An 18,478-nucleotide genomic window follows, 5' to 3' on the forward strand; every position below is an offset into this window, starting at 1 on the left:
AGGGAAGCGGGCGATGGCAGCGGCGGGCGTCTGCGGGCGGCGAAGCGGCGGCGGCGGCGGCGGCGGCGGCGGCGGGCGGCGCGAGGAGCCCCTGTGATTGGCACAGCCCGAGCCGGAGGAGGAGGCGCGGGGAGGGCGGAGGAGGAGGAGGAGGAGGAGGAGGAGGAGGAGGAGGAGGAGGAGGAGGAGGAGGAGGAGGAGGTGGAGGAGGTGGAGGAGGAGGAGGAGGAGGAAAGGGGCGAGCGCGCGCGGCGGCGGCGGCGGCGGCGGCGGCGGCGGCGGCGAGGAGCTGTGCCTTCCACCTCTCCAGCCCCGGCAGGACGGGGGCGGCCGCCGCGGGCCCGGGGCGGGGACAGCACGCAGCCTCGCCGCGCACACCCCCGCCCGGCAGCGGGCCCGACACCCGGGGCGAGCGGGAAAGCGGCGGCGGCGGCGGCGGCGGCGGGGGAAGGATGCAGGGGAAGAAGCCGGGCGGCTCGTCGGGCGGCGGCCGGAGCGGCGAGCTGCAGGGGGACGAGGCGCAGAGGAACAAGAAGAAGAAAAAGAAGGTGTCCTGCTTCTCCAACATCAAGATCTTCCTGGTGTCCGAGTGCGCCCTGATGCTGGCGCAGGGCACGGTGGGCGCCTACCTGGTGAGTCCCCGTGCCAACTCCGCCGCGGGGGCCCCCTCCCCGGCCCGGCGCTCGGGCGGCCGGCTGGCACGGGGAGGGGGCCGCCTGGGGCCCGGGGGCAGGCGGGCATGACCTCGGCCCGGCGCGGAGGTTGGCGAGTGGTGCAGCGGCGGCCGCCGGGGGAGCTGCCGGCCCGGGCTGCCGAGCGAGCCGGGAGCGGGTGGGACCGCGGATGCCGGCAGCTGCTCGCGCGGCCGGCGGGGGCCTGGGGTGCCCGGGGAGGAGAGGCGGCGGGCAGGTGGCCGGGAAGCCGTTTGCTTCCCCGCCGGGAAGGCGCAGCCAGAGGGTGAGTTCAGGAGCCCCCTTGGAGAGGCAGGCATCGCGGGTTTCAGGTGACCTGCACATGGGAAGAAAAGCCAGTTGAGCATCCTGCGTCCTCCACTCTTTCCATTCCATCCGCCTCGAGAACAAATTCATTATGCATCATTTTCTCCGGGCGCTTTCCCCATGCGCCAATTACGGAGGGTGGGGGGTGGTATTTAACAGCTTAGAGTAAAATGCATTCGAGTGTGGCCCTGTTCGGAGCCTGGGCTGCAGGGGGAATATTCCCTCTCCGTATCCCAATAGCCATCTTTTGGCGTCTGGGATAAAGTTACAGTACCTGGAGAGCAGCTGCGAGTTTGTGTAGCTCTTGGTACCCGTGCTTAAGACCTCGATTCCCCACCGTGGTCTCTCGCCCGCAAGGGGGTCGCATCATTTTGCACTATGTGCGTCTATTTCATTTGCCTTCTGACAGGGGATATTAATGCTCAGACGGCCCAGGGGTGCCTGGCATATCAGAGGAAACAGCTTGTAATGACTCAGCACTGTCAAATACCTACTTTGTCGCCTTGTCCTGCCCCGCGCGGGTGGTCCCAACTTGAGTTCCAGAGAGCGCACTTCCAGACCCGAGTCCAGCCCTGCCTACAGGAGAAGATTTTGTCAGTGTATAGTGTTAAATCAATACTTTGGTGATTGACCTGAAACATGAAATGAAACGTCAGAGACTTTGACGGAGATAGAATTGGACAGGATTTTGGCTGTTGGAATACCACATCCTCAGATAGAACCATGCTTTTCCTGATGTACCACTAATCCCTCCTTCTTGGCCTTGGGGTGCAGTTAATGAAGGCTGGACTGGTGGGTGCCCTGTACCATTCACAGTCTCCAAAGACTCCCGGGCTTACAGTCAGAGGGAAGTACAAGCAGGCTTGTAGCATAGGGGAACGTCATCTTTGTGGTTAGCAGAGAGGATTGTTCAAACTCAGCTCTGTTCCTGGGGTGCCAAAGTTACAGGGCTCCTGAAAATCAGCTGCATTTCCTTTGCTCCTTGTGAGATGAAAGTGTTTTAAGTCCCCGTCTCTGTGCATCCTTGACTTGTATGCTGCAGGTGAGCCCTGAAGCCCAAAGCACAGTTTTCTTCGGTGTTTAGATTTTTGTTGTACAAAACGCACTTTTCTCGGTAGTTCCAGCGCAGACGGTCCCTGTGTGGGGGGTCCGTTCATCAGCACTTTCACGGAGGGAATTTTGACTGTTACGATATTAAGATAGGTGTGTGTAGTACCAAGATGCAAATGCGTATTAACAAGATATTTGTGGGTCTGTGCTGGAGTGTATGCAAAGTATGTACTACCTAACTGGGGTCTGTGTTTGGGGAGGTAATTAGTGTATCAACAGCTGCCTTCGGGTTTACCATTTTGTTTGCCTGAAGCCAGTTTTGTTCAGTAGGGTGCGTTATTCATGCGTGGCAAACAGGAACGGAACTTTTCACACCATGAATGATAAAGGCCTGGTCTTAGTTTTTTAGCTTGCCATGATCTAAGGGTTTTAGAAAGGAACGAGGCTGAGCTTCAACTAGATGAGTAGCCTGGGCTCCTTTAGAAAGTTAAGAAGCAGAGGGCTGCTGGTGAAGCTGGATACCTAAAGGCAGGGCTGGCTGGCACCGGGAGATAGAAAGTTGACTTTAATCCCAGAGTAGGCCAGTGGCAGGAACTCAGTCCACCTGGTTGTTGGGGAGAGGGGGGCTGCTGGCATTTCCAGCCTGGGCTGATAGAAAGCCTGGTTCAGAGGGGTAGGGTAACAGGAGTCGACAGGTGACCAGCAGAAGGCGGATGGAGGCCCAGGAGAGGACAGGCCTGGGAAACTGAATTTATTTTGATTACTAGGAGCGGAGGGATAGGGTGCTCAGGGCTCTGCCCTGCCCGGCTGGACTCTCTGTGGCCATCTGAACCTCGTGAAAATAAATAGTTTGCTTGCCAGGGTTGACTGAATCAGGTTGCTGTGGGTTTTGTTTTTCTGGGCCACTTGGGAGTTTTCTGTTCATCTGTTAATTTGGAGGTGGAATAAAAAGTTATTCCTGCAGCTGTGTGTGACTTCTTCATGGATAATTTGAGAATGGAACGTTGTAGGATGTTTGCAGGAAAGGCAGACGTCTGCGTTTTAATTCATCATGGCTTTCTTAAGAAACCTCAGAGCCTGCTTTTCTAGGTGATCATCCGCACTGTCAGGGTCCATGTGCCAGGGGTGTGTTATATGTGATCTTTGCGTTGGCAATCAGCCTGCCTCTCCGATGAAGCATTTTCAGGTACCTGATGAAGGGCACACCGTGGGACACTGCCAACAGTGCTTGCTTTGATAGCGAGGGGGGTTATCGAAAGTTCTATGCCAGCGACATTATTTTAATCTATTTGATCCCAGTAGTCCATGCAGCTACCTTATTATTTTGTCTTCTCAGATGCCGTGTTTTATATTTGGAGGCTTCATTTCATTTCTCCCTTTACTTTCTGAAAAGGGCTTGCCCTGTGTCTTCAATGGCACTGGTGTAAGCTCCCCAACTGCAGAACTGAAGCAGGAAGTTGCCTGTGATTTGAGAAGCAACTTTGTAAAGCAGGACTGTGTGTGTGTGTGTGTGTGTGTGTGTGTGTGTGTGCGCGCGCGCGCGCGCGCGCGCGTGCGTGCGCGCTTTCCCTCAAGAACCTGCCCAGGGAGGAAACTCAAGGGAGACTTGTATATGAGACAAACACCAATTGTTAAGCTGGGCAGGGGACCAGCAACTTTTTGCCTCCATGTGTGTGCGGGTGTGGGGGTGGGTCTCCCAGGGCAATGCTGAAGGTTATTGACCCTGACACCCAGATGCTGTGATAGTAGAGATAAGGTAATCGCGCAACCCCCCGGCCAGCTGTGGATTCTGAAATCTGCTACACTTGCAAGTGTTGTAACTGGAAATCATACCTCACATAAGCCAATGTCACGGGGATGTTCTCTCCTAGTCCCTCAAACTGCCTGAGTGGCTATGCGATACTTTGTTGAGCATAAGAAGAGAGACCCATCCAGTTTGATCGGCAAGGTGTGCTGGGTGGAGAATGCGATTTTCCTTTACTTGGGGCTTTGCTTTGGGTGGCTCCAGTCTGAACTGACCTTGCAAGGATGTAATCTCTGCTTAAGTCTCGGCCCCTTTGGAGAAGGCTTAGGCCTATGGGAACTGCAGGGAGAGAAAGTTATTTTGTGTGTACTTCATGGTGATGTGTGGAGACCCACTGAGATGTCTCAAGCCATTCTTGGAGTCCAGCCCTGCCTGTAGAGCTTCGTGTGTGTTATCAAATTGCCGAGGACTGGAGTCGATAAGGCTGTGTACAGGAAATTAAAACGTTGACACCTCTGGGCAGTTAGGATCGAGGCTCACATACAAATGCATTTGAATTTCCTCAGGATGCAAACTTGACAAGGCCTGTTGAGTCTCCAGGGTGGGGTGCACAGACAGCGCCTAGGACCCGGGGTGGGCATTTCCCTATTTAGAGTTTTGCAAACCCTAAGTCGGAGGTTGTCGTGACGAAATAATTCGCCGGATGACTGAGTGCATGTAACAGAACTCCCATCTCACTGATTTCTAGTCACTTTAAAAAGTGTTAGCCCTGAGAGCATTCAGTGGCTTGCAATTACTTGTAAGGTGAAACTACTGGATTTGTTATTCTTCTTTTTTTTTTTTTCTCTCCCTAAAGAAGCATCATTTTGAAGATGGGTTTTTACGGCTCTTACCCAGAAGCAGACAGCTGAGGGACATTTTTAAAGTCCTTGTCAAATTAGTATGATGACTAAGGCGACTGTATTTTACTTAATCAAATTATTTTACACACTTATGGTTACTCAAAGTGACAAATTCCCTGCCATTTGCATAATTACTATATAGCCCCAGGTAGTAAGAAATACAATTACCCTGATTTTTTTTTTTTCCTTGCTGTTTGGTTGCACATGTTTAGCTAATAATTATTTAGGGGAAAAATGATTTCTGCAAATTCCTTTCAATCAGCTTTGTGTACACAGCTTAGTTTCTGTAAGGGTTTTCTCTTGTGGGTTTCATGGTCAAAGAAATGGGATCAGTGGGCTGTAAAGCGGGCAAGATCCTTCCTGAATTTTGGAACTCTCCCCCTTTTCCATTTTAGATACCTTACAAAGCAGAGGACACAGAGGCCTCTCCGCAGGGGCACTGTCTTGCTAATCACATGCCCAGCATTTAAGCTCATCTTGCTTGCCTGCTGCCGGAATGGCATTGCTCTGGGTTAAGCTGGATAAGTTTCTACTTGGGCAGAGGCAGTTGGAGCAAGAGGGGCTCTGCATCTCTCTTGCTCATCTTGAAGCAAGCTTTCAAGTGCTGCTTGTTTATGGAGGGGCTCGCATAGCCATCACTGGGGATGAGTAAGTGCAACCTAGCAAAAAACAATGAGGAGGCAGCCACAGTTGAAGACGATGAAGGCCTGGAATAAAGACCCAACAAAATCCGTGAATGTTCCTGGTTAATTGCAGACAGGGGTGTTCCTTTCAGGGTCTAGGCCTCCTGCAGAGGGAGTGGCAAGGACTCCCACTGAGCTGACCTTGTTCCTTGGATTGAGGGAGGGCTCCTTGAGGTGCCAGGCAAGGAGGGTGGCACCTGCCAGGTAACTGGGCAGGCAGGTCTGCAGAAGTTGCCCCCCCTCTTGCTGGGATGGAGAATAAAACTCTACCAGCAGTATTTCTCCTTTCAACTTGGTGAACACATTTAACTTGCAGGGATTTAATTTTTTTTTTAACGTTTATTTATTTTTGACAGAGACAGAGTGTGGGCATGAGCTGGGGAGGGGCAGAGAGGGAGGGAGACACAGAATCCAAAGCAGGCTCCAGGCGCCGAGCTGTCAGCACAGAGCCCAACGCGGGGCTCGAATTCACAAGCCCCGAGATCATGACCTGGGCCGAAGTCGGATGCTTAACTGACTGAGCCACCTGGGCGCCCCAAACTTGCAGGGATTTAACTGCAGCACATCATTTAATAAATAACCACATTCCTCCAAAGGAGAATCACCATACTCAACACTTCTACTCATGTTTTGTATACCTACTCCTATTATGTATGTTAATATGTGCATCGTGTGCATTATACGTTTACATACGTACACGTTCTGGTGTAGGGTTGCATAGACCAAATATTGAATGCTGTCCCTTTTGGACGTTGTTAAGGGACAATTTGCTGGTAATTTTGATTGTGTGGCTTAAACATGGGTTTAGAACTCCCCTGAAGTCAAGTGACCTATATTCTGTCCCCTCTCAGAAATGTTTTTGGTAATCTGTAAGCCGGAAAGATAGCATCCTTGTTCCTTTAACTTAGTTTTGTTTTCTGTTGCTATATCTGTATCTACAAAATAGGAAATAAGTAGGGGGGAAAAGGGTGGAATCAGTGACTTTGGTTCACAGGATAAATAAAATTGGTATGGTTTGAGAAACTTGTATTTTATGTAACCCAAGTGTCTATGTGTTCATGTTAAAATGACTAAACGTGGTTAAAACCCCAAATGAAATGGTTAAAATTGCCAGGTAGGAGAATGATAAGCATCTGCGGCAACCGTGGCTCAATGGATGAGCTTCCGAAGACCTGGGATTCCCACCCACGTTCTCCCCTTCTTGGCTGTGTGTTCCTAAACTGATTACTTAACCTCTCTGTGCCTTGGTTTTTCATTTTAAAACGGGGGTCTAATAATACTCATAACGATTCTCTGAGGATTCACTGAATTGGTACATGGAAACCACTTTGAATGCTAACTGGCACATGGTCTTTGATATATACGAGCTGTTAATAATGACATGGTTATACATATTTTCCACAGGCATTCAGTTTGTAGCCCCAACAAATGAGAAATAAAATTATTTCAATCAAACTTTGATTTGGGTGTAGTGAACTGTACTCTCAGGTAGTTCCCTTGTTCTGCATGAACATTTTGTCCGGGAGGTAAAATGTTTTTAGAAGCAAGAAATAAGTACCAGTTGCTAATTCTGTTTATTCCCTTATTCTAAATGTGGCAATCCATTTTGTCTTAAAGACGCTGTAAGAATTACCAGTCACGTGGGAGAGGAGTTCGCTCTAGTAATGGTTCTGTCGAGCGTTTCTAGCCAGTGGGTACTTGGAGGTGGGTGGACAGGGGTGCTCGGGACGGCTGGGAGGGACAGGCGTCCTGATGCCTCGTTTTGGGGGGCCCTATTTCCCGTCGCTCTGGTCTGTGGCTACAGGATAGGGAATCCTTGATGGTCCTCTATGTTGCAGGCAGCTGAGGAGCAGTGAAGAGTGTTGGCTATGGAGTCAGAAGACTTGGACTTGAACCCGGGCCTGCTACCTACCGGCTCCTGGTGACTTGACTTCCCTGAGTCCCAATATTGTCATCTGAAAAATGGGACCGACTTACAGGTGGTTGAGATATTTGAATAAATGGACACATGATAGAGTGCTCTCCTAGGGTACAGGATTCAGTCCTTGCTTTGCTGCTAATGACACACAACCCTAGTCGCTGACCTTGGCATAACCAAAGTCCTTCCCCAGGGCCTGAGAATTTGGGGTGTTGTGTGAGGCCTCGGTTCTGTTTCCCACATTGGAGATTGGGGCCCTCATAGCTCACTCTGCTTCTCTGGGTGAAGAGTGGCCACTTCAAAGCAGCCTGGAGTGTCAGCATTCGGGGATCAAGGGACATATGTCCTGGACATATGCTGTCCTCTGGTCAGCGACCTTGGAGCTTCGTCCTGGTTGCCAGGGGCGGGGCTCAGGTCTCCTGCCACACCCACTGCTTCATCTTAATCCTCCTGCTCAGCAGGCACAATTGGGGCATTTTCTTCATCTTGACTCTTTTTGGTTTCTCCGAAGCAGAGCAAGTAGGCTCTTTTTTAAAGTTAAAAAACTTTTTTTTAATGTTTACTTATTTTTGAGAGACAGAGCATGAGCAGGGGAGAGGCAGAGAGAGAGGGAGACAAGAATCTAAAGCAAGCGCCAGCATCTGAGACTGTCTGCAGAGCATCTGTCTGCTGTGAGCATCTGCACAGCATCTGAGCTGTCTGCACAGAACCCGATGTGGGACTTGAACTCACAGACCTCGAGATCATGACCTGAGCCAAAGTCGGACGCTTAACCGACTGAGCCACCGAGGCACCTTGAGCAGGCTCTTGATAGATGCCGTGCTGTTTCTCATCCTCTGGGTCCATTCATCTCCACTTACGATGATTGTTTAGGGGGTTACCTTTGCCCAGCGCCCCTCTGGTCACACCTGTCCTTGGGAAGGATAATGAATGGACTGGGCTCTTCTCAGTGCATCCACCTGCAGCATCTGTTTTGGGCGAGTTCTTAGCTTCACATTCAAGGGCCACGGGCTTCACAAGAGAGCACACGCTCTCTGAACACCACTGCATCCCCAGACTCTGCTGGCTGGGTGTCGACTTCCCCGAGGAAGAAACCCTATCAGCTTTCTAAGACCCTGGACCTTCTGTAGCCACAGTTGAGTGAACAAGCCTGGCTGGGGGTGGGGGTGGGAGGGGTGCTGTGTCGTGGGCGCTCCAGTGACAATATGCAGAGCGGAAACGCTCCACTGGGTGTAGCGGAATCTCTGCAGCTGGCTGTTCCCAGCTTCTTTATTTCTGTTCTTCTTTGTGGCTTCGAGACGAGCCTTTCTGAAAAGGGAACCCCTTCCTGACGGAGGGTTTAGTAGCTCAATTTAATAGGAATGATCGTAACCAGCCCAGCTGTTTCCTGAAACGAGCGGACATTCCTCTTTAAATAGGGAATGGTTATTTCCCTGAGACATAATAGTCGGTCATTAAAATTTTCTTGGACTTAATACAAATGTCTCATTTATGACTTCCAGTCAACACTTCAGTGGAACAGTTTAAAAGCCAAAGACAACGTAGGTTGGCTCCAAGCCACAGGTTTTGAATGGGGCTGGGGAGGGGGTAGTGTGGAGCCCACTTACTCCCCTTTGCCTCCATGATTTCCTTCATAAATACTTTCATGATTTCCTTCATAAATAAAAGGTGCCTTCAACACCTCTTCAATACTCTGTTCTTCTGGGACATCACATCCCCAGTGGCATTTTAAGATGCCTGGTAACAGAATGGAAGAGCCTTGAGTGTAACAGCGATGTCTTATTTCCTTAGCATTGGGTTTGGTTAAAATCTTTGCCACGAGCACAGAAGCAAGCTGTGGCCACAACCCATCCAAGTGGCCAGTGGTATGCTGGGTCCCTGGCATGTCCCAGCAGGTCTGAGTTACTGTGGGATAGAGTGAGTCCATTCAAAAGCCTAGGGAGTGCCTTTCTTCTGTCTGTGCGTCTGTCTGTCCACCCACCTACACTCCGTATGTGAGTTCTGTACTATGTGGTGGCAGATTCTGATTTGTCTGGCAAGTTGCCCTTTGGGACGGGTCTCTGGATAATTAACTTGGCTGTCCGGGTAACCCTCGAAACCTTTCGTCGGTGGATCTAAAGCCTGTTGTGGCTGTCTCTTCCTAGCTCCCCGAGTTCCTGATGATGCAGAGTTAGCAGAAATAGGAAGGAGCCAAGAGCAGGCTTTCAACACATAGTCCTGGGGAATATAATAGAATATTAGGCATCTTGCTCCCTAAGTCACTGCCTACACAACTACCAGAACTTCAGCAAGATAGAGATGATTCTTTTTAGCTCCATTTCTGCACTCGCAAGGTTGGTGCAGGGAGAACAGTGTCACAATGGTGCTTTCAATTAAAGACTATTGTCAGATGTTCTTGGGACTGGCTGTTGTCTTTCCCTCCTCCCCTCTTTGGGAGAAGGCTTATGTAAAATAGACACGCTCCGTCTCTAATTGTTGGATCTGCTCCCCCAGCCTGACACTGCCTCTTTCCCATCCTTGGCTGATTCGAATGAGAAATTACCACCTTGAATATAAGCAAGTGGAAATTGGAAAGCCACCCTCCGACTGATTATGTAAGCTCTAAAATACTGTACCTGAAATCTTGTGTTTCCCTCGCTGAGAATTCTCTTAATGAAGGTACAAATTTCTAAGCGCGGACCTGTATGTTTTTATTATGTAAGCTTCCATTATTGTGACCCCAACCTGTGAAAAAGAATGGTGTTGATTAGTTAATCTCTCCGTTGGCTTTCAGGGTCAGAGAATCATTGGAAGTAGACTCACAGAGCCACCTAGAGCTCTCCCCCTGGAACTTGGCAGCCTGCTGTGTCAGCACCAGCACCTTCTCTCCAGGGGTGCCTAGGCTCGTTCTGTGTCTGAGGTCACCCTGACTCTCCGGGTGGCAGAGGGCAGGTGTCCGTGAAGGCTTGAGAGATTGCTTGTGCGATTCAGTGGCGTGTTCGGGAATAAAACCACTGTCGATTGTGATGGGCATCCGTGCTTTGGACATTTCATTTCCCAAAGTCCCCCTACCATCGCCTTTGGGGTGTATTTTGCCTCGTGTTGCATAATTTGCCGGTCTTTTGTTGTGGCTCATTCCCACCATCCTCTTCTCAGGCTGCACGCTGCGTGGCCCATTTCACATTTACAGCCTCCTAAAGTGTAGACAAGGAGCTTATTTTGTGGCCAGAGTGGACACTGGGAGGAAATACTTAAAAGAAACTAGACGAGTTGAAAGAGATCCAGAAGAGCTTCAGAAAGGCCTCCCCTGTCTTCATGCGGAAAATTTAGGACAAGACTCACAACTGATTGTGTGATTTATCATGTGGCGGGTCGCAGTGTCTCCCCAGTGTGGTAAATACTGTGTCGGCTGGGAGGCTGAAATGCCAAGAGGAGTTTTTCAGCCAGCCGAAGGAAGAATGTCTTCTGGAAACAAAACCCACAAAGTAGCACCTTCGCTTTACCTTTGCCAAATCTGTGGAGATGCATACGAATCGAAAAGGCCGGCAGCGTAGCTCTGCGGCTTGCAGGTGATGGGAGCAGGTGGGGAGGGCATCCTTACCACACACGGGCTCAGAGGGGCACGTGGAGCCAGCAGGACTTGGGCTAAAAGCGGATGCAGCCCCGTGAACCTTCCGAGATGCACAGGTGGAACCGACTGTCCACTCGGCATGTCGTCCCTGTGTCCCAAGGTTGGCCTTGGCCTGCGTTCTTAGGTCTCTTTAAAAATAACGGGCGCCTGGGTGGCTCAGTTGGTTAAGTGTCCGACTTCAGCTCAGGTCATGATCTCACGGTTTGTGGGTTCGAGCCCCATATCAGGCTCTGTGCTGACAGCTCAGAGCCTGGAGCCTGTTTCAGATTCTGTGTCTCCCTCTCTCTGACCCTCCCCTGTTCATGCTGTGTCTCTCTCTGTCTCAAAAATAAATAAACATTGGGGCGCCTGGGTGGCTCAGTCGGTTAAGCGTCCGACTTCGGCTCAGGTCATGATTTCACAGTCTGTGGGTTCGAGCCCCATATTAGGCTCTGTGCTGACAGCTCAGAGCCTGGAGCCGGCTTCTGATTCTGTGTCTCCCTCTCTCTCTGCCCCTCCCCTGCTCATGCTCTGTCTCTCTCTGTCGCAAAAATAAATAAAAAAACATTTAAAAAAACCAAAAATAAATAAACATTAAAAAAAAATAACATAGCCAACGGGGGGCACCTGGGTGACTCAGTCGGTTGCACATCTGACTCTTGACTTCGGCTCAGGTCATGATCTCGTTGGTTCAAGGGTTAGGGCCCTGCATTGGCCTCTGCATTGACAGTATGGAGCCTGCTTGGGGTTCTCTCTCTCTCCCCCCCCCCCGCCCCTCCCCTCCCCCAAATAAATAAACTTAACAATTTTCATATTAAAAAATATCTGCCCTGCGGTGCCTGGGTGGCTTAGTTGGTTGAGCGGCCGGCTTCGGCTCAGGTCATGATCTCGCGGTCCGTGAGTTCGAGCCCCGCGTCAGGCTCTGTGCTGACAGCTCAAAGCCTGGAGCCTGTTTCAGACTCTGTGTCTCCCTCTCTCTGACCCTCCCCCGTTCATGCTCTGTCTCTCTCTGTCTCAAAAATAAATAAACGTTAAAAAAAAAAATTAAAAAAAAAATCTGCCCTTACTGCTTTTCATCTTAGGCAAAATCGGCACAGGATTAAGTAATTTACCCAAATATGCAGCCCCTACCCTCCAGAGCTAGCCCCCCACGTTAGCTCGCGGGGTGAGTAGGTGAACAGTCCAGAAGAGTTTCATTTTTGGAAATAATGATTGTAAACATACAAATAAAAGTAATGTTTTGGTGAATGCAGGAAAAAAGTCCACTTTTTTTTCTCTTTTAAAATATTCCTTTACATATATATATATATGCATATATGTGTATATACACACACATATATATACATATATGTATATATAGACCGTTTCCTAATAGGCATCATACCTATCCTTAATCTGGTGAGCAGGTAAAAATACATACACTTGTATTTATCCGTCTTCTGATACTTTAGATTTCACTGGGGAATGCTTTGTCACTTAAAAGTAATAGGACCAAGGCAGCTATTAAAAATGCCTCTAGGGCTGCAGGCACCCAAGGCCGTCAGGGAGGCTGTGCAGTGTGACCAGGGACACGTTTTAGAGCCCCCAAAAGGAAGCTGAGTGTTCCTGTGTTCTGGTCCGTCGCCTCTGTGACTGCTTTTCTCTTTGCACCGGGTGAGCTGAGCTCTGGTGGTCACGGTGGTCAGCTCAGCTCTGTCGCCTCCTGGTTGTTCATTAATTTTATTCTTGCCTCCCTGTGCCGGCCCCTGACGCCCAGGGCCACGCTTCACCAGCCCTGGCAGGATGTCCCAGTCGGATCCATCAGACCTCTGTGAGAGCGTGCTCCCAGGAGTCAAACCCTGGTCACTCCTGAGTAGGACTCCTGTGCCAGGCTAATGCTACAGGCACTGTCAATATCCTTCTTCAAGCTGTTTCCTTTGTTGGTTTCTCACCGTCCTCATTGGGTGGGTAATATAAGCTGAGCTCTCAGTCCTACAGGAGGTAAAGATTCAGTCCCATCTTTGACCACAGACTGTATGGTAATTCTTGCCTTCCCGGATGGACCCTATTGTACTTTATTTGGGGGGTGGGGGTGGGGGTGGGGAGTGTGGTCTTCATATTCTATTTAAACCTTCCCCTGTGGAGTTCAGAGGATAGTAGGGACATTCCCAAACATTTTCTGTATCTCTGATGTTAGAGAAAAATTGGGTTATATATTCTCCCTTAGATATAGAAAGGTGTGACGTGTAGTACAGAGAAAGAGACTTTGACAGTTCATCCTTTGGTTGGAGGAAGACTTGGACCCGGGGGCGGGAAGGTGGATGACGATATGAATGAGTTTCTAGGGCATTTCTGAAGGAAGAAATGGGGTGTATTGGTTCCCTGGGGCTCTGCTGAAACAAACTAACCATACACGGGGTGGCTTCCAACAACAGATTTATTTTCTGGCAGTCCTAGAGGCCAGGAGCCTGAAATCAAGGTGTCGGCAGGTGCGTCCTTCTTCTGAGACTCCAGGTAGGATCGTTTCTTGCTTCTTTGTAGTTCCTGACAGTGGCCCTTGATCTTTGATGTTCCTTAGATAGGCTTTGTACCCCTCCCTTATGTGACTCTGAGGTCACATGGCATTCTTCTTCTGTGTTTCTCTCCTCCTCATAGAAGGACACCACTCCTATTGGATTAGGATCTACCCTAATGACCTCATCTTACCTTAACTACATTTGGTAAGACCTTGTTGCAAATAAGGTCACATTCCCAGATATCAGGAATTAGGGCTTCATCCTAGTCCTTTTTGGGGGACACGATTCAACTCACGATACCAGGAGCAAAATAGAGCAAAGGACCCTAAAATGGTCTGATGGTACAAAGAAGAAGAAAAAGAAAAAGACAGACTCTGCTCTCTTCAGGGTTTTGGGTTGGGTAGGAAACTTCTGCAATGTTGGTCAGCGTGTCATTCTTTGCAGATGTGCTATCCTGTGACAATCCTTGTTTCCTTTCTGAATAAGTAAGGGGATAACTATGTTTCTGTCTGTGGGGTGGTGGTTAGGCTGCGGGAGTGAGCCCAGTTGCGTTAATGAATAGCTTTGAACACACTCTTTCCCGATTCTGGGCATAGCTGAGTGCAGGGAGTGGCTGGGATGAGTACAGCATCTGATTAAGGGAAATGCGTGTAAAAAAAAAAAAAAAGCCTAGAAATACATGTGGGTGAACATTATGTGTGTATATATTTAGAGTGCGTGTAGTACAGCTCTCCTGTGCCTTACACCCGGGACTCCTTAACAGGAACCAGGCCCCGTGAAATGTCCAGCTGGCCCCGTCGCCTCCCTGAAGTCCTACCTGATGCAGGAGGACTGGAAGAGAATATTATGGCCATGCCGGCCAGTCCCAGATTTGGCCAGGTGTGTGTTACATTAGGACCAGACCCCTGCCTTCTAATCTCATTCATCTCCAGGGTTGGTTTTTGTTTTTGTTTTGTTTTGTTTTTGCTGGGGGTGGGACTGTCCGATTCTCAGAGTTTCTCAGCATTGGCTCCTTTTAAAAGACTTCAGCTTGGTCTCTGCCAAACTTGGACAACTTCTTGAAGTAACTGTGAGCAACATTGACTTCAGTAAAGGCATCTTCTTGGGCCTCACGGAGTCTCTTTATCCTGGTGGCAGGGATGGCATGTTTATATTTTTTCCTACTAATGACTCCTTCATGAGACCGTTCCAGGCCCTGGGCCAGACCACGGCCCTGTCCTCCTGGAGACCTGCAGCTGGTCTGGCTGTATCCGCGGTCCACGGGATGGCATGGTCTTTGCCATAGAAGCCAAGTGTTGGGTCAAAGTGGGAGGTGATGTTGGAGATGGCCCTGGGGAGAAGAGTAGCTGTCCAGTAATTTTCTCAGCCTTGGTCAGGGTGGATCCAAAGGGAAGGAGACGTCAGGCTGGTATTTCAAGAGTCAGGCTGGGGAAAGCCTTCGCAGGTGGGACGGGGGTGGGAAGCCATTTTGGAGGAGAAGGGGAAGGCTGGGAGCACAGGGCCACAGCCACATGCAGGGGCATGTCAGCGCCAGCCAGCATTGCGGGGGCCGTCGGCACCTCTCTTGGCAAGGCTTACCTCCCTCCCCCCAGCTTTGAAGTGGTGCCCTGAAATGCTGCTACAGGCATGTGGAAGGCAGCTGCATCATGGCGTCCTCAGACTTACCTAGAAGCAAGCATGGCCGCATCGCATGATGTAGGCAAGGGTCTGAAGGACACCGCTTGTCCCAGTGTGCTGTGCCCGCCTGGATGGGGGCAGTCGAGGAGGGGCGGGGGCTGGGGTGTCCATACACAGTGGCACCTCTGTGGCCAACCTCTTTTTTGACTTATCTTCCAATGAGATTTCTGCAAGATGAGCTAAAATGAGGAAAGGTCCTATCGTATTGGACTTCTTTTTTTCTTCAAACACTTTAGCTCGGCCTTGGATGTATCAGTTCTGGGTAACTTTAAAGCTGGTAACAGAACAAACTGTGTTCACACACAGGAAATGTCTCCAAACAAAAAGTGGGTGTGCAGTTTACAGTTTAAAAATTGGATGGAGGCCATTCGAACTTCCCCTCCCATTCTCCTTGAGAAGGACTTGGCAAGCTGCTGAGAGGGGGCATTCCTCCTTGGAATAATCGTGAGGGTCCAGAGGGAAGCTCTCTTCGGAGCAGAGCTCACCGGCAACTGGGCTGAGGCCCCGATGCTGTGGGGGCTAGGAGGCTGGTGGAGCGTTCACTGAGCTGGGTGCCCTTCAACTTCACATCCTGTGTAGAGGGGATGTGGAGTGCGGCCAGAATGCCTCTGGCCTGTTGGCCCACACCTGTTGCCCACAGATGGCCGATCTAAAAACACGGGCTGAGACAGCTCAGGAACCTTGTGTGGCCTCATCACTTGGCTCTACCATTAACTTGAACTTCAAGTTCATGCTTGTGGTATTTTTCTTAATATAGAGACCTACTGTTTTACCTATTGCACAAGGACCATGTGTGTTGAAGATTTGGAAAATATAGAGAAACATAGATACAATAATTTAACAACAACCACAATAATAATAAAAAACATTATCCATAATGTCAGGGCCTGGAGAGACACTGTCAACATTTTGGGACCCGTGCTTTTCAATCTCTGGGACTACCTGTGTTTCCTTACGACTGTGAGGACAGAGTACAGGTGGCCCTCGAACTATGTGGGGAGGTTAGGGGCATCAACACCCACCCACTTCCCCCACAGTCTGTGTGTAACATTTGACTCCCTTAAAACTTCACTAGTAATAGCCTACAGTTGATCGTGAACCTTACCAATAATACAGCCAATTGGCTAACACATATCATATATATGTATTATATACTCTATTCTTACAATCCAGTAAGCTAGAGAAAAGAAAAGGTTATTAAGAAAATCATAAGGAAGAGAAAATACATTTATAGTATTGTACTTTATGGGGAAAAAAAATCTGTGTATAAGTACATCTGTGTGGTTCACATCTGTGTTGTTTAAACGTCAATGATAATAGAAGATATTGGCTTTGTGAAGTCCATGCCTGCTGTGTGTTAATCTTGTGTGGCTTTGGGCAAATGACTTTCCCTCTCCATTTTATGTCTAAGGTTGGCATGGTATTTTTACCTACTTCCTACTAAATGAGATAATCCATTCACAGTGCTTACCCCGTGCCTGTGCAGAATGTTACTATTGTTACTATTATTATTTTATAATAGATCACACTGCACATTCTTACTCTTTCCCCTAAACCACCGTGACTACTTTCTAAGAATTTTTTTCAATGTTTTATTTTTTATTTTTGTAGGAGAGAGAGAGATGGAGAACATGAATGGGGGAGGGGCAGAGAGTGAGGAAGACACAGAATCCAAAGCAGGCTCCAGGCTCAGAGCTGTCAGCACAGAGCCCAATGCAGGGCTCGAACTCACAGACTGCGACATCATGACCTGAGCTGAAATCGGATGCTTAACCACTGAGCCACCCAGGTGCCCCTGTGACTACTTTTCTGTAACATCAGATGTTTTCCTCTGGTGTCACTGTTATGAAGAAAAATTGACCTTATTGTTTTTGTAAAAACAATGCATATTCATTATGAAGAATTTTAAAATGAAGAAAAGTTCAGATAAAAAATATTTTAAGACATTCCAAATCCTACCAGCGTTCGGAAATAATCGGGACCGATCCTGGTGTTTGAGGGGTAATAGTTATCTTCCCTCCGTTTCCCCCTGCTCCCACCAATTAATAATCAATAGTGTAGCAGACATGATGGCCAACCACAGGGGTATAAGAATATCAGCTTGGAGTTTGTATGGAGACATTTGGAGTTCGGATTGCAAAAAACTCAGTTTGTGGCCAGATCCAGGCTTCAGACTACTTTGCTCCTGGTCAGAATGATGGGCTGTCTGTCTCTGCAGGGGTGCACCTGCAAAGCTTACCTCCTGGAGGAGCAAAGAATGTGTGCATCCTGAGGTCTGTTCACAGGAGAGGAAAAGGAAGAGGTCAGGGCAAGACTGTTAGACTTCCTTTCACGATTTTATAGACCAGATAAGTCTCCTGAGCCCCCTTTGGGGAGGATGCAGTGAGGAAGTCAGAACAGATAATTTTTCTTTGTTTCTTCCAGAAAGTAGAGGTTCCTCCTTTAGTATGGATCCAGGTATGGGTTCTGGGAAGAGGAAGGAGTAACTCCCACCCCCTTTATAATGATCATTAGCAGTATTAGCATCTCAGAGTTCTTTCCGTTCCATGGAAAATCGGCTGGCTGGCTAGATATACTTTGTAAGATACATGTTCTTAAAATACAAAGTAGTAAATTTAACTTCACTCCAGTTTCACAGAAGACTTAATTAAAACTTGGAAGAAGTCACTGCCTTCTACCCTTGAGTGTTGCCATGGAAGAGTCCAAGGCCAGCCCGCTTTGTCCTCCTTTATAGACTACGCGCTCGTACATAAGAGGCTGGAGGAGCTCTTTCTTAGTATCGGACATGTCACTTAACGAGTATATCACTGCCGCATGAGATGTGTCATATTTTTGTGGCACTTGGTGTGTTCTTTCAGTTGACAGATTCAATTCTTTATTAATAGTCTCAGGAGAATTTTCTTATATTGTCTCTGATTTTTCTTGGTTCTGGGCAGTGAGTTCTCCGATGGAAGGACACCAGTTACTTGTATGTTGGATTGTCTTTGAACTCTATACTTGTTTGTTTTTCTTTCATTACTTGGATCCCTTGTTTTTATCGATCGTCACTTTTTTTTTCATTTTTTTATTTTAGCTTTCCTGTAGTCAGTAAATTGATGAAGCCATCTTTCTTTAGTTTGCTGTAAATTTTACTCTATATATTGCTTTTCTAATGTTTATTTGCTCCCCAATTTATTTCTTTAGGTCTACAATCTCATTCTCTTTCTTTCTTTCTTTCTTTCTTTCTTTCTTTCCTTTTTCTTTGGGCGGGGGGAGGGTTAATGTTGCCTTTGAATTCTCAATTTACTGCACTCTTATTCATATTAAGTTCTATGGCTCAGAGGTCTTTCTGGGGGAATCCTCCTCTTCCTGCATTGTGTTTTCTTGGAGGCTGAATTCCTTGTCTTTGATACAATGTTTCATTTGTCCTTTCCTCCAGGAGT

At 48.7% G+C, this 18,478-nt stretch overlaps 1 protein-coding gene across 4 annotated transcripts in view; it reads left to right on the plus strand.

Moving 5' to 3' along the window:
- The first annotated feature begins 272 nt into the window (after positions 1–272).
- SLCO3A1 (solute carrier organic anion transporter family member 3A1) overlaps positions 273–18,478 on the plus strand; it is a 317,750-nt gene continuing 299,544 nt past the window's right edge. For all 4 annotated transcript variants that reach the window (XM_047863495.1, XM_047863496.1, XM_047863497.1 and 1 more), the window contains exon 1: positions 273–632. In XM_047863495.1, coding sequence (XP_047719451.1) covers positions 453–632 — 180 coding nt within the window. In that variant the 5' untranslated portion in view covers positions 273–452. The remainder of the gene's footprint in view (positions 633–18,478) is intronic.

This window comes from Prionailurus viverrinus, chromosome B3 (genome assembly GCF_022837055.1).
Source record: "Prionailurus viverrinus isolate Anna chromosome B3, UM_Priviv_1.0, whole genome shotgun sequence".
Lineage (NCBI taxonomy): Eukaryota > Metazoa > Chordata > Mammalia > Carnivora > Felidae > Prionailurus > Prionailurus viverrinus.